Here is a 16512-nt window from a genome sequence, read left to right as displayed (position 1 = left end):
TTAATTTAATCCCTGTTCAGGGAACTGAGATCCCAGAAGCCGCCATGGCATGGCCGAAATTAAAAAAAAAAGAAAGAAAAGAAAACATTGGCCCAGATGACTGGCTTGAATTTTTTTGTTTTTAAATTTCTATGACCGTCAATTTCTAGAGCTTCCAAATTTGCAAAACTGCCAGATAGCCCAGGTTTTTACCAGATCTGGATTTTGAAGTGTCCTTATATTAATCAGATTTTCTGCTTATATTTTATTCTCTGTTTCTTACAAAAATACGCATTCCTTTAACAAGCAGTAAACCAAAAATACATTTGGTGCTTAGGAAATCAGAGGCGTATTAAGGGCTTCCCAGTGAATAATTAGAGCTTTACTGTTAAACTTTAAAAACCCAGTCCAGTATATAATTTGGAGTATTGTTGGCAAATTGGCACATGAATACCCTGAGCTGTTCAACTTGGGGTACTTCTGTCCTTGGGAAATAACCTTTTTCTGTTATTGAGAATAATCTTGCAGTCATTAATTTCATATTCTTAAAATAAGTTAATATACTTCAGGCTTATGGAAGTGATTTTTTTAAGGGGACCCAGAGACCATGTGTTCTAGAATCGTGTTCTAGTTTAGTCTGTCTCTAATTGAGGTTGGTCAGCATGTTTGTCCGTGACTTGGATTAATGGTTAAATACAAATATACATACATGTAAATAAGATGAACTATTGTGCTGATGTCCAGTCTTTGTAGATCAAATACAAGTTAATTTTACTCTAATTTTTATTCTGTAATATTGAATCAGTTTGAGGAATCTTTTTTTTTTTTTTTTTTTTTTTGGCGGTACGCGGGCCTCTCACTGTTGTGGCCTCTCCTGTTGCGGAGCACAGGCTCCGGACGCGCAGGCTCAGCGGCCATGGCTCACGGGCCCAGCTGCTCCGCGGCATGTGGGATCTTCCCGGACCGGGGCACGAACCCGTGTCCCCTGCATCGGCAGGTGGACTCTCAACCACTGCGCCACTAGGGAAGCCTGAGGAGTCTTTTTAAACGTCATTAATAGAAAATTTCAACTATAAGTAAAAGTAGAGTTGTTGTATAATGAACTTCATGTACCTGTATGCCAGCTTCAGTAAATATTTTACACACAGCTACCTTATTTCATTTATAATTATGTATGTCCTCTGTCCTGCTGTTTGTTTTGGCTTTGTTTTTGTTTTTTATTTGTTTTGTTTTGGCTGCATTGGGTCTTTGTTGCTGCACACGGGCTTTCTCTAGTTGCGGCGAGCGGGGGCTACTCTTTGTTGCGGTGTGCGGGCTTTTCATTGCAGTGGCTTCTGTTGTTGCAGAGCACAGGCTCTAGGCACGCAGGCTTCAGTAGTTGTGGCTTGCGGGCTCTAGAGCACAGGCTCAGTAGTTGTGGCACACGGGCTTAGTTGCACCACGGCATGTGGGATCTTCCCGGACCAGGGCTTGCAGCCGTCTCCCCTGCATTGGCAGGTGGATTCTTTTTTTTTTTTTCCGGTATGTGGGCCTCTCACTGCTGTGGCCTCTCCCGTCTCGGAGCACAGCCTCTGGACGCGCAGGCTCAGCGGCCATGGCTCATGGGCCCAGCTGCTCCGCGGCACGTGGGATCCTCCCGGACTGGGGCACGAACCCGCGTCCCCCGCATCGGCAGGCGGACTCTCAACCACTGCGCCACCAGGGAAGCCCGGCAGGTGGATTCTTAACCACTGTGCCACCAGGGAAACCCCCTGTTGTTCTTTGAAGTGGATCTTAAATCTTGGACCTGTCATTTAGGATGACTCTTGAAACATTACAGAGTAGCAAAGACCAATAATTTCCAAGCAAAGCAGAGTGAGGTCTGGAAGTCATTGTTCAAGCAGGTTGTTTTTCATAGCCTGATACTTTGTCAGCATGTTTCACTGTCACATTTATTTCTCTCTCTTTTTTTTGGCCACGCCATGGCAGCTTGTGGGTTCCCCAACCAGGGATTGAACCTGGGCCCTCGACAGTGAGAGTGCAGAGTCCTAATCACTGGACCGACAGGGAATTCCCACACATTTGTTTTTCTGTACAATGATTCTCAATAAATGCTTATTACCTAAGAACCAGGAATCATCACTTAGTAGTCCCTGAACTCTCCAGATCTTTTTTGGAGATAGGCACAGTTTTATAAACTGCATTTTATGGAGATAGGCACAGTTTTATAAACTGCATTTTAACAAATCTGAAGAAACTAGTGTGTTCTCTGAGGCTGTTCATTGAGAAAGGTGGGATAGAGTTATAAATGCATCATTTGGAAGATGTAGACAATGAACACATAGCAAACATATGGTAAGAACCAAAAACTTGAAACATATTTTTATTATACAGATGATTAACCACAAACATCAAGCAAAGTCATGGACTGTCTTATCACTGGAAGTATTTTTTTAAATGTGATGCATTCTGTCTTGATGTGCAGGTGGCAAGATCAAATGACTTAGTATAATCCTTTCTGTTGGGTTGGCCAAAAAGTTTGTTTGGGTTTTTCTTTAAGATTGATAGGGTTTTCCAGTAAGATCTTACAGAAAAACCTGAACGAACTTTTTGGCCAATCCAATAATTTGAGGATAGTTACTCACGAAGGGATCTTTTTAAAGCATTTGGTGTTTACCTATATTGAAAACATCTTGAATATATATTACCCCATAGACGTTTTTGGTCTACAAGGTCAAAAAATATAAGCATATATGTTGATGTATTGGATAATGTAATTTGTAAAATATCCAAATTCAGGTAGGTTTTTATGTGTCCCCCCTTTTTGGTATTTATTATAACAGTGTTTGCAGTAATGAAATTTAGGTAATAATGGAATTAAGCAGAGAAAGAAATAGAAAAGGGCAAGCAAGAGGTATCAGATTAATGAGGGCTAAATGGAAAAAGTAAAGAGAATTCACAGTAAAAGTTAAAAAAATTCCCCTTCAAGAAGTGATTTATTTTTTTATCTCTGAGAGTGTTGCTAATTGCTGAGATCAGCATTCATTCATTTATTCACTTAAATACTTATTGAGGACCTACTATGTGCCATGTGCAATGCTGGGGATACAGAAGTGGACAGGGGTTTCTGTTTTAGTGATGGGGGCTTACATTCTAATGTTCTTTCACAACCAAGTGTGAAAAGAAATAATGTGATTTCAGGCGTGATGTTAAGTGCTGTGACAAAAATGTGTGGTTAAGTCTGAGACAGTGGGCAAGGGGCTACACTGACAGTGAGTGGAGAAAACTTTTTTTGATGAAATGACATTTGAAGAGATCTAAATGTGAAGAAAAGAAGCCAGTCATTCCTGAGTGGAAATGAATTTATCATATGTTGCCTCCACACAGAAACTTTTGGTGGTTCCCTATTATTTATATGGTCAAAACCTAAAATCTTTAGTAGGTCTCTCTCTCCCTTGAATGAATAAATCAGTTTGGTCCTCTGTTTTGACCAGACTGATTTATTTATTTATCTATTTATTTTGCGTTACACGGGCCTCTCACTGCTGTGGCCTCTCCCGTTGTGGAGCACAGGCTCCGGACGCAGAGGCTCAGCGGCCATGGCTCACGGGCCCAGCCGCCCCATGGCATGTGGGATCTTCCTGGACGGGGAACGAACCTGCGTCCCCTGCATCGGCAGGCGGACTCTCAACCACTGCGCCACCAGGGAAGCCCCAGACTGATTTATTCACTGTTGTTTCAGTACTCTCCTTGCCCAGCATGCTCATTTTTGCCTATCTCCATTTCTCGGCCTGGAATAACCTTTCTGTACAAACTTAAATCCTGCCTGGCTTACTACACACAATTCCTCTGAACCCCTGTGTAGTACCTGCCCTCCATACTACCGAGTGTGCACTTGTTTTCTCTTATTTATATAAGTTCTTCCTCTCCTCAATTAGAATAGTCTTTGTGGGGCAAGGCCATTTGTTTTAATTTTAACTAGCTATCTTTGCATATCTAGGATTAGAAATGGATAAGAAGGTATTTCCTACTATATTCTTCAAAAAAACATACATTAAGAAAAGGTAGAAGAAGAGCTTTATTTTTCTTTATGTACTCAGGAAAAAGTGAACTTGGAGGAAGAACATTCAAGTGAGAATGGGCAGTTAAGAAGTTGGGAAGTAGTAGAAAAGCAGGAACTACTTTGTGCATGCGCAGTGTGCCCCATTCCTCTTCACCCACCACTCATGTTTGACTTGCTAGTTTTGAGTGACAGGATTGGAATTAGGAAAGAAAAACCTTAATTTTTGTTTTAAGACAATAGTGGCATAACTGAAACTCATATCCAGGTTTTGTTATTTCAAGGCTTCTTCCATAGTATACTAGGCTTTCTCTTGTTCTTGAGCTGGGTCTTTATATATATTTATATATATATATATACACACACACACACACATACATACATATTTATTTATTTATTTATTTATGTTTGGCTGCGTTGGGTCTTTGTTGCTGCGAGCGGGGGCTACTCTTCCTTGTGGTGCACGGGCTTCTCATTGTGGTGGCTTCTCTTGTTGCAGAGCACGGGCTCTAGGTGCGCGGGCTTCAGTAGTTGTGGCTCGCGGGCTGTAGAGCGCAGGCTCAGTAGTTGTGGCGCACGGGCTTAGTTGCTCCGTGGCATGTGGGATCTTCCCGGACCAGGGCTCAAACCTGTGTGCCCTGCACTGGCAGGTGGATTCTTAACCACTGCACCACCAGGCAAGCTTCTTGAGCTGGGTCTTGAAGCAGGGACTGACCATGGATGGAAGAGAGATTTTATAAATGTGAGGAGGAAGAAAGTGAAGATGTAAGAAGGAAGGTCAAAGTGTAGATGATTTGTTTTATTTTGAAAATAGCATTGGCATTGGAACAGTATATGGACTGGTTCAAATGCTGGGCTAGGGGTTTGTATTTCCTGTGCTCTCTGTCCTGCTGTCATGGTTTTGTTTCACTTTTTCTCCAGCTGGTATATGTATATATTCCTTTTAGTGCTTTACCAATATTGCTGTCTATTCTTACATATTCCTTGCTGTCTGACAAGGATGTTAGTCCAACCAGTAGTGTGGTGTTAATGCTTCTGAAACAGATTTTATCATATCATATTTCTTTCCAAGTAGTCGAGCATTCTTGCATTCTTCTCTTCGTCCAGAGTAAGTTCTGCATGTGTTGATTAACATTCAAAATCTTCTAAAATCTAGTCAGTCTGTAATTTGATCCATATAGCAGTCCTGAAGTACTTGAGAAAAGAGAAGTCCTGAGAGATTAAGTGAATTTCTCAGTTAAATGAATAATGAGAGGTAAAGGGATATTTTCTGAGTTGGTCAGTGCCTACTCTGTCTTACTTTATTATTTTGGCAATATAATCTTCGAGTATAAGGGAAGAAAGCATAAAACATGAATATTTCCCATTATTCATCATCCCCCACCTTCCCAGGACTAAACCCTATTAAGAATTCAATGTACATCTTCCACTGTCCTTTCTGTACATATACAAGTGTGTGTGCATGCATGTGTGTCTGTGTTCTAACAAATGGAATCTTTGAATTTTTCTCACCTGTCTTGGAGAAGCTTGCATATTAGTGGTCTACATTTTTTAAAAATTTATTTTAAAGATATATATATATTTAATAAATTAATTTATTTGTTTATATTATTTTTGGCTGTGTCGGGTCTTTGGTGCTATGCGCAGGCTTTCTCTAGTTGCGACGAGCTGGGGTTACTCCTCGTTGTGGTGCGCGGGCTTCCCATTGTCGTGGCTTCTCTTGTTGCGGAGCACGGGCTCCAGGCGCACAGGCTTCAGTAGTTGTGGCACGTGGGCTCAGTAGTTGTGGTTTGCAGGCTCTAGAGCCCAGGCTCAGTAGTTGTGGCACATGGGCCCAGCTGCTCCGCAGCAAGTGGGATCCTCCCGGACCAGGGCTCGAACCAGTGTCCCCTGCATTGGTAGGCAGATTCCTAACCACTGCGCCACCAGGGAAGCCCGGTCTACATTTTTTAAATGCCAATGTACTATTTCACAACATGGGCATTCCCTAAATTACTTACCCAGTGACTATTAATATGTTAATTGGTTTTGGTTTTGGTGTGCAGTATGGCAATGAAATCCTTGTATGTAATCTTTATTTACATTTGTTGCTGTTGCTTTAGTTTAATGTCTTGTTTTTTTTCATTGAGAATATAAATTCCTTGATAGCACGAATTTATATTCTCATACCTTTTTGTAATTCCCTTTAGGATCTAGCTCACAGAACTGAGCAAATGTACTAACATATAACAAAGCAAAAATATTTGCAGATACTTGGAGCTGTTACTGTGTCACATTTCTATCACTGATATATTCATTAACATATTAACTGCCATTAGCTAAGTTAACCCTTTGATTTGCACTACCGTAATATTTTGTTGATTTTGATGTTCAATTTCCACATGCTTCTGTTCCTTAAATTTTTTTCTCCAAAATTGAAGTGGCTTCATTGATTTTTCTGCTTATAAGAATAACATATGCTCATTACATTTAATTCAACCACTGTCAAAAAATTCAAACAAAATCTTCAACCTCACAGCAATATCTGTATCGGAAGTTACAAAAATGGCATTTTATTATATGTCTTTCTTTGCTATCTTCTCTTTTCTCCGCTTAGTATCAAGAACATTGTTTCTAATGGCTACGTAATCTATTATATGGCTATTCCATAATTCATTTAATCAAACCCCTTTTGTTAGGCTCTTAAAATGTTTCTAATTTTAAAAATCAAAAACACCATTTGTTAAACTTTATTGTTCATTTATCTTTGTGTACTTACTTGTTTCCTCAAGTTCCTAGAAGTAGAATTCCTTAGTCAAATTGTCAAGTTTATTTAATGGTTAAGTCATGGGTTGTGCAAACCTGATCTTCTGTGTAGGAGGGAAAAATAAGAGAAATAAACCATTTTCCTCATGATGCTTAGGGTCCATTTGAGGAGATAATAGTCACCTTCGGAACTTCAAAAGAACAGTTAAAAAGTACTTAACAGAGTCAACTTTATTAAGTAGTAAAACATAAAATGTTGGGAGGTTATAATAGAATTCTGTTATCAGAAGTAGGTATAGTTATTTGGTCAAAACTTCGTGGAGGAAAGGATTTAGGATGGAAAGGACAAAATGCAGAACTGAACTTATCCAATTAAAAATAAGCATTTTGCCAATAATCTAAGAATTTAGGTGTCCATTAATTGAAATACCAAGAATAAATTTGCAGAAAGAATTTGAAGTAAATTACTTGTTAAATTTAAAAGTCTTCCTGTGGCTTTCATCATAAATAGTTACTTTAAGTTAAAATAAATAACCAAACATTTTAATTTGTTCAGTTTGAAGCTCACCTATTTCAAAAGAGAAGCACTAGCAGCAGGAAATATCTGTGCACTTAGTGTTCAAAGCACTATTGCACTATCAGTGGTGAAGTCAGGTTTGATTTGGCTTTTGAGAATTGGTCCATGCTTAGTCATGGTGTGGTTCCATCATGGTTCCCTCTGTTGCCTTTTTAATTAGATGACTAGGGTCACGGAGAGCATTAACATCGGCATACTTTCCCTTCACTCACTTTCACAGTGGCAGGTAATTGTTGAGTTTATTTTGGCTTATTTTTTATTTTAAATACTCTTCACGTGCATGACATGATGCCAGAATAAGTGGTTAGTAATGATGTTATGGACAGAGGAAAATAGATGACTAGTATCTAGCATTCTGAAAATTTGCCTTGCTACACCTACTGTTCTGCTGGGTCCCTGAAGAAATAAGCACTGAGGCTATTACGGGGGGCGCGGGGCGGGGGTCTTCGTTATAACTAGGCTCTTCCAGCTCCTACAGCTTTGGCCACCAGATCTACTTTGGTGAGCTAGACGAGACCAAAGCTGCAGAGGCTTATAGCCTAGCACAGTGAAAAGCCCAAGTAAGTTTTCCTCCTGGAGGAGAGGAGCACATAGGAAAAAACAGAGAAGAATAGCTCAAAACACCTTAGAAGGAAAGCAGTTCCAACAAAGAAGATAATCCACGGAGAGGCTAAGAAGACCTTCCCCTCCAGACCTCAGACAAGTTTTGTCCTGGGGTGCGTCTTGACCACCCTTGCTCGTTAAGTCCAGGGCCCCCTGTGCCAGTGTTCTTCTCTGCTCTCTTTTCCTAGTTTGGTTCATTCAACAAATATTAAATATTTATTTAAGCATTCTTGTGTACCTGTATACAGGCCCAGGTACATAGTGGATAAAATAGAAAAAAATCCTTATCCCTTTGGAGCTCATATTTTCCCTTCTGTAAATCCCCCCCAAGGCATATATTACCCCCAGCTCTACTCCTGTCACCAAAATTCCACCTCTGCTACAGGGATATAATTGGGTATTTTTTGGTGTTCATTTTGTTCTTGACCCATGTAGTTGCTTTTCTTCTTTTGGTTGGTTGTGCGATGTAAATTTAAAGATAGACTGAGGAAAGCCTGGAGTTCCTGCCAAAGGATAATATGGGTGGACAACAGAGATGTTTAGGTTAAACACAGGCAATTTATATGTTTTTGAAAACAGATTGGAAATATAGTTATGGAGAGGATAAAAATAAGGGAGATTACTGAAGGAAAGGCAGTAGACGGCTGCTTTGAATATCTGCTGTGTGCAGAGCTTTTTTAGATGTTACGGGGGATGAATGTCAACTAAAAATATTAAAAGATGAGTTAGTACTGAAATAATTGGAACTAGCATAATAAAGTGGAAGGGGTGTTAGACTAGAAATCTGCTAACCAGATTTCCTAATAAGTACCCTGAAGAAGTCAACCTTTCTGGCCTTCAGTTCCTTTGTCTGTGGAATGGGAATAAAACTGGATCAGTGAGTGGTTCACAACACTGTACATTAAAAACTTCTGGGAGGCTTTTACAATTCAGTTTTTGGAGGGTTGGGCTTGGGCCTGTTTTCAGAAGCTTCCACTGATATTATTTAAAAGCTCCCTGGGTCTAGGTTGAGAACTGCTACACAGGATCAAAGGCATTTCCAATTATGACGTCTTAACATTTTATGAAATAAGCATAGCATGAACAACTATAGCTGTGGAAATATATGCAAATAGGATTGTTGAAATGATTAATGTTAATTAAGATATTATTATTAAGAAATCAACAGGCTGGTGTAACAAAGGGGGTAACACCATTCTTTTTGCCATTAACTTCTTTCATTCCTGTCTTATTTTCCTGCATGGTTGTTTGTTGTTTTTTTTTGCGGTACGCGGGCCTCTCACTGCCGCGGCCTCTCCTGTTGCGGAGCACAGGCTTCGGGCGCACAGGCTCAGCGGCCATGGCTCATGAGCCCAGCTACTCCGCGTCGCGTGGGATCCTCCCAGACGGGGGCACAAATCCGTGTCCCCCGCATCGGGAGGCGGACTCTCAACCACTGCACCACCAGGGAAGCCCTCCTGCATGTTTCTTATAAAGAGTGTTAAATGTTTTTCTGCAGTTTTTTCTTAATAAATGTTGCCTAATAAGCAGCTTTGAATTTCCACACAGTTTCAGTTGCTGTTTCTTATCACTGGAAAACTCCTTAGTTTGTTAATCCAGGGACTAATGAATGAGAGTAAGCAATGGGGCCTGGAAAATCTCAGCATCCTCAGCAACACTGACACTTTAGACCATTAGTGTGATGAGGACTTTTATAATGGTGGTGAATATTCCTTACTATTTCCGAAAGGATAACTTTGAGGACATTGTCTATTTATATTTTCCCATTCATTCCTTTACATAATTAAGAACTGAGGTAATATAGTTTTATTAAGGAACTTTTTTTTAAAGATAGTCATAAGATCTCAGAGTTGGAGGAAAGAATAAAAGTTATCTGATGGTTGAATTCTTTATTCACTACCCTAGAGAAATGGTTGTCTAAACTGTATTTGAACCTCTCAGTTATCTGGCAACTAGCTCTCAAGAAAGCTTATTCCATCTTTGGAAAGCTCTGATTATTAGAAGGTTATTTTCTTATGTTGAGAGGACTAAAGTCTAACTCTCTGGAGTCCCTTGGGACCATAATACACTGTGTTTCTGCTTCATGTTGAAAAGTTCTTCAGTTGACTTTTCACATCTTAATTCTTCTCCAGCTAATTACATCCGTTCTCTGGCTGTTTTGTATAGCTTTGTTTTGAGACACTTTATCTTGTTTATTCATATCACTTTTTTTTTTTTTTTTTTTTTGCGGTACGTGGCCCTCTCACCATTGTGGCTTCTCCCGTTGTGGAGCGCAGGCTCAGCGGCCATGGCTCACGGGCCCAGCTGCTCCTCAACATGTGGTATCTTCCTGGACTGGGGCACGAACCCGTGTCCCCTGCATCGGCAGGCGGACTCTCAACCACTGCGCCACCAGGGAAGCCCTATTCATACCACTTTTGAAATGTGTTAGCACACAACAGTGTGTGTTTTGGAGGAGAGGGGTTTGCTTTTAAAACCAGCCTTCAATAAGAGATTTCTCAACTTTGCTCATACTGTATTCTGTAAGTTAATTTTGTATCACATAAATTGATCTCAGTCATGCCACACTGTAACCCTTACTTTTGACTAGTAAGTTTTTCAGTTTGTCAGATTTTTTGTTCATAACCTAGTTATTTGTAAATTGGACTTCTTAGATGTAACTGTAGGACTTCATATTTATTTCTTCATACTAAATTTTATCTGGTATATCAATATTTTTGAATCTTAATCCAGTGAATTCACCATCCTTTTAAAAAGCTTGGGATATTGTACAGAATTGATAATCATATCCTTTGTTATACACATGTCCACGTGGTTGGCAACCATGTCAAATAGGCAAAGTCATTTTTAGATAGTATATACAAAGCTAAGGCCCAGACCTATGTGCTGTAGATACTTGAGTCCTGTTCCCTGCTACTAGAAAGTTCCCTCTGAGTAACGCTGGCATATATTTACTTAAAGATCTGCTTTCTAAATCTTCTGTAAACCTCGAACACTCTTTTCTTGGCTTTTCCTAAGGTTAGTGTGCTTCCTCTCACTTTTTAGATCCATTTTAAATGTATCCTCTTCGGAAAGGTCTTCTCTGGCTACTTCATCCCAAGTAGCCTCTCACAGTAATGGGAGCATTACTGTTTTATTACATCACTTAACTTTGTTCAGCGGCACAAGTATGGTTTATTATTTGCTTCCCCTCTTCTAGAATGTCAGCTCCATGAGGTTGGAGACTGTATCTTTTGTCACTTGGTGCTATGTCCCAAGCACCTGGCATAGTGCTTGGCACAAGTTAGGTACTCAGCTGTCAGTTGAAGGATGACTTTACTGCTGCAATGTTTTGTTGTAGTTTTGTGCATAATTTGTGTAACAAAAACAAAAGGAATATTTACTATACCTTTTTGAATTATTGTATTTACTTTCACCAACTTTCCAGAGATTCTGTGACATTCCAGTGATGGGATAGCATACCTCTAGTTGGAAAATCTCTGCTTTGCTCTGATCACCTTTAATCACATCTGTAATGATCTTTACATCTAGCCCATTTTTTTCTGTTCAGTATGCTTCCAAAAGGATTTCATGAAAGATCTTATCAGTTGCCCAGATACATGTAAAAGTGGACAGAATTTTAGAAATTTTTGTCTCAGATATGAGAAAAGCCTCTAATTGGGTAAATAATATCTAATTGGAATTTCAAGTAGAAGGATCCTAGTAGATTCCTTATTGAAATAAATATCTACTTGGTATTTATTTTATTTCCTTGACATATGCTTATCAAAGTGGGGCTAGATACTTATTCTTTGTGAAGTTATATTGGGTTTTAGTAAATTATCTCTTTACTAGTTCACCTGGAGTCTTGTCTGGAATCTGTATCAAGATTACCAGTCTATTGTTTGAGGACTCCATCTTTATTTGAAAATTAGAATGTTATTCAAAGAATATTGACTATAATTCAGCAGTTTGATTTGCTCGTTCTTCTGATTTTATTTTATTTTATTTATTTATATTTGGCTGTGTTGGGTCTTTGTTGCTGCGCACAGGCTTTCTCTAGTTGCGACGAGCGGGGGCTGCTCTTCATTGTGGTGCGTGGGCTTCTCACTGTGGTGGCTTCTCTAGTTGTGGAGCACGGGCTCTAGGTGCGGAGGCTTCAGTAGTTGTGGCCCGCAGGCTCAGTAGTTGTGGCTCGCGGGTTCTAGAGCCCAGGGTCAGTAGTTGTGGCACATGGGCTTAGTTGCTCCGTGGCATGTGGGATCATCCCGGACCAGGGGTCGAACCCGTGTCCCCTGCATTGGCAGGCAGATTCTTTACCACTGCACCACCAGGGAAGCTCTACTTTGATTTTAAATTAACTTTGTCTTTCTGTGTTAAAGGGCCAAGTGAAATATGTTTTGAGATAAAAGCTAGAAGTTCTTCTCAGATTCTGACAGGCTTTTCCTTGTCCATGTGTTCTTAAGTACACAAGTGATCATGGTTCCCATCTGTTGGTAGACAGAATTCATGCGGGTTATTCCATGCAGGCACCAAGTTTTATACCTGTCTGTGAAATTTTGTAATTTGAAAGTCCATAAATAAACATCTGTATGACTTAATCATTATTCTGAAGAGAATTGTGGTTGTTAATGAATTTTTGAAAAAGTATATTTTCTGTTTTAATAATATATGTCTTTTTTCTCCCCCCACCCAGAGAATGGATCTTGGAGAATGTCTGAAAGTCCATGACCTGGCTTTAAGAGCAGATTATGAAATTGCATCCAAAGAACAAGATTTTTTCTTTGAACTCGATGTATGTCATTTTGCTTCAAGTTAGATTATCTTTTGCAGTAAAATATTTTGAATATGGATTCATATCTCTTAATGGGAAAAGGCTCTTAGCAAATTATCTTTTTTGTGATTATATGAAGGGTAGTACTAAATTAAGATTATGTACTTTCTTGACTAACAATAGTTTTTAAAAATAGGTGAAACTGGGTATTTTAAGAAAATGTGTGAAAGTTGTGCACGTCATATATTCTTCTGAAAATTAAGCATATTCTTCCCAATTAAGATGGTTGTGATTAAGGAAATACCATCTTAAGCAAATGTAAACAACTAATTTCTAGTGTATATAAAGCCCTTTAATTACTGAATTTTTATTCGTATTTATTTTTGTATTTGTAAATATATATGTAGAGAGAGGGAGGATATTAAGGACAATGTTGTTTTTTATGTAAAACTAATAGAAGAAATATTAGAGGAAATAGAAGGTACAATTTAGGTGTCTAAAGGGCTCAAACTCTTGACTTTTTTTTTTATACAAACCTGAGAATAATTGGGACTTTTTTTTTTAATAGAAAACGTACCAATCAGCATTACGTAAAACAATACCGATGACCATAAACCTTTTATGTTTTATCAGTGAGGTAGTAGATGTTTCATTTGGTTTGGGAGATAAAGTAGTAAGTAGGGCCCCCCCGCCCCCCGATCTACTTTTTTGAACTTCCAGGAATTTCTGCTAATGGAAATGAAGTCATCAATGTAAACATAATTTAATATGGGGCTGGAGCAGTCAGGGAAACACCTTAAAGTGATTGTGTTATGATTTAATCTACACTGGGCATAAAATACAGCAGAAATTCACCATGTAGATGTAGGGGTATGGTGTTTTCAATCTTTTTCTCTTATGGTATGGTAATACATTGTTTTTACATATCAAGTATCTACAGATTAAATTTCTAGAAACAGAATAACTGAGTCAAAGGCCAGTTTTGCCTGGTTGCCCTCCATGAGAATTATCAATTTATACTCCCACCAGTATGTATGAAATTATCTATTTCCCATAGGCCACATAGTGTGCTGTCAAGATTTCTATGTAGCTTTGATAGATGAAATGTGAAATATAGTGTAATTTTAATTGGCATTTCTCTTATGAGTGAGTTTGAAAAAATTTTATAGATTTAAGATCTGTTTTTATTTCCCTTTCATTGAACTGTCAGTGTACATTTTGCAGGGGGTGGGTGCTATTTGCTAATCTTGGATGTTAGTATTTTTCTAATTGATTTGCACTGACTCTTTACAGATAACGAAAATTAGTCCCTTTTATCAGATAATACATTGCAATTTTTTCCTATTTCTTTTTTGGTAGTTGTGAGTCTTGCAAAATGTTTGTATAGTTGTCCAACTTATTAATCTTTTAAAAATCTATTCGATTAATTCAAAAGGCCTTTCCTATCCTGATGTGATGAGAATTCTATCTCATGATTTCTTCTGGAATTTTTATGGCTTTGTTTTATATATTTAAATCTGTGATCCAACTTAAATTTATTCTGTTATAAGGAATTGAGGTATAGATCTCCCTTTTTCCAGATAGCTGCTTAGTTGACCCAGCACTATTTATGGATTAGTTCATCTTTTTTTAAAGATAAAATTTAAACTAAAAGAATTAAATAGCTGTTTGTTTCTCATCACAGATAAAAGGTTTTATTTTGCATTTTCATGAAATTCATGGGGTAATCAACCATTTTTAGAATTTGATACGTGTTGAATAAATTTTTATTTTTAAACATTTGTGTTTTGAATTAGTTGTATTTCTCTACAGTAAGATATGAAAGTCTAAATCGGTTGGTTTGGGAATAAATCTTTAAAGTTTACTTTTAAATGAATTATTTAATTATAGATATATTAATATATGCCCAATGAGTGTCTTTTATATAAATATTGACCTGGATTTTTGCAGTGTAGACACTTCTAAAATTCTCAGTGGTTTATTCTTTGAGAAAAGGGCAAGTTTTTCTGATTGTAACATTTTCATTGTGAAAAATTTGAAAAGCACATGAAAACAGATTATTAAAAATTATCCGTATATTCAGAAATAATTACTGTTAACATTTAATGTATGCTCTTCCATTTTTTCTATGCTACTTTATTTTACAAAAATGAGATCTTGTTGCATTTAACGTTTTGTAACTTTTTATTTACAAATAAATCATGACCATTTTCTTATATCCTTAACGTGTTCTACTAACACCTTTTTTAAATGGCTGAGGATTAAATTTTCCAAGTGTTACCTGGATATTTAGGGTATTTACAACTTTTCACCATTAAAAATAACACTGTGAAGAACATCTTTGAATATTAATTCCTCCATATACCTCTGATAACTTTCTTTTTTTTTAAAATTTTATTTATTTATTTATATTTATTTATGGCTGTGTTGGGTCTTCGTTTCTGTGCGAGGGCTTTCTCTAGTTGTGGCAAGCGGGGGCCACTCTTCATTGCAGTGCGCGGGCCTCTCACTATCGCGGCCTCTCCCGTTGCGGAGCACAGGCTCCGGACGCGCAGGCTCAGCGGCCATGGCTCACGGGGCTAGTTGCTCCGCGGCATGTGGGATCCTCCCAGACCAGGGCTCCAACCCGTGTCCCCTGCATTGGCAGGCAGATTCTCAACCACTGCGCCACCAGGGAAGCCCTGATTACTTTCTTTAAAACAGATTTCTAGAAGTAAAATTACTAAGTCAGGGGTCATTTTTAAAGCTTTTGATAACGATTACCATGGTGCCTTTTTATAAAGGCTGTGCTAGTTTGTGCTTCCTTCAGCAGAGCGTGAGAGTGGCAGTTTCCTTACAGCCTTACCTTTCCTGGGAATTATTTATGTCTATTCTTTGTCAATTTGATAGATGATGAATAGGTTTTCAATTTGTAACTGAACCCAGTTTTATTTTTTTATTCCCATGGTGGCATTTTAAATAATAGTGTAATTTGTGAGTAAAGATATTCATGAATAAGATGATTTCTCTTGCAGTAATTGTCTTTTAATTAAACTGTAGGCTATGGATCATCTGCAGTCATTCATTGCAGACTGTGATCGAAGAACAGAAGTGGCTAAGAAACGATTAGCAGAAACTCAGGAAGAGATCAGTGCTGAAGTTGCAGCAAAGGTAAGATTTTCAATCATTTCATTAATACAAAGTATAGTTCTACCTCACTACTTTTGTTTTAACTTTTTATTTTGAAATAATTACATCCATAGGAGATTGCAAAGACATAATATAGGGAAATTTTACATACTCTTCCTTTAGCCTCCCCTAGGTTAACATCTTACACAACTACAGTACAGTATCATAAGCCAATAAATTGGTATTGGGCCAATCCTTACATTTAATTCAGATTTCACCAGTTAGGCATATGTGTGTATAGCTCTGTGCAGTTTCATCACGTGTTCCTTGGGTAACTACCACCATAATTAAGTTACTTAACTGTGTAGCATCACCACATACTCCCTTGTGTTATCCCTTTAGAGCCACACCCATTCCCCACTAGGCCCTGGCCACCACTAATGTATTTTCCATCTCTATAATTATGTAATATCATTGAATATTATGTAAGTGGAATCATGGAGTATGTATCCTTTTGAGACTGGCTTTTTTCACTCAACACAACTTCCTTACTATTCATACAGGTTGTTCATCAGTAGTTCATTCCTTTTTATTTTCGAGTATTCCATGGTATGTATATATACCACAGGTTAACCATTCATATATTGAAGGACATTTGGGAAGGACATTGCGGTTATTGGCTAATACCAATAAAGCTGCAGTAAATCT

At 38.2% G+C, this 16512-nt stretch overlaps 1 protein-coding gene across 18 annotated transcripts in view; it reads left to right on the top strand.

Moving 5' to 3' along the window:
* LUC7L2 (LUC7 like 2, pre-mRNA splicing factor) overlaps positions 1-16512 on the top strand; it is a 70429-nt gene that overhangs the window by 33808 nt on the left and 20109 nt on the right. For all 18 annotated transcript variants that reach the window (XR_009565250.1, XM_060305242.2, XM_060305241.1 and 15 more), the window contains 2 exons: positions 12619-12717; positions 15736-15846. Coding sequence is in view for 17 of the 18 variants with exons in the window: in XM_060305242.2 (XP_060161225.1) it covers positions 12619-12717; positions 15736-15846 (210 nt within the window). In the remaining variant the exon portion in view is untranslated. The remainder of the gene's footprint in view (positions 1-12618; positions 12718-15735; positions 15847-16512) is intronic.

This window comes from Globicephala melas, chromosome 9, assembly GCF_963455315.2.
Source record: "Globicephala melas chromosome 9, mGloMel1.2, whole genome shotgun sequence".
NCBI classification, from domain to species: domain Eukaryota; kingdom Metazoa; phylum Chordata; class Mammalia; order Artiodactyla; family Delphinidae; genus Globicephala; species Globicephala melas.
The sequence above is the reverse complement of the archived record's forward strand: the minus strand, read 5'-3'. Positions and strand labels throughout refer to the sequence as shown.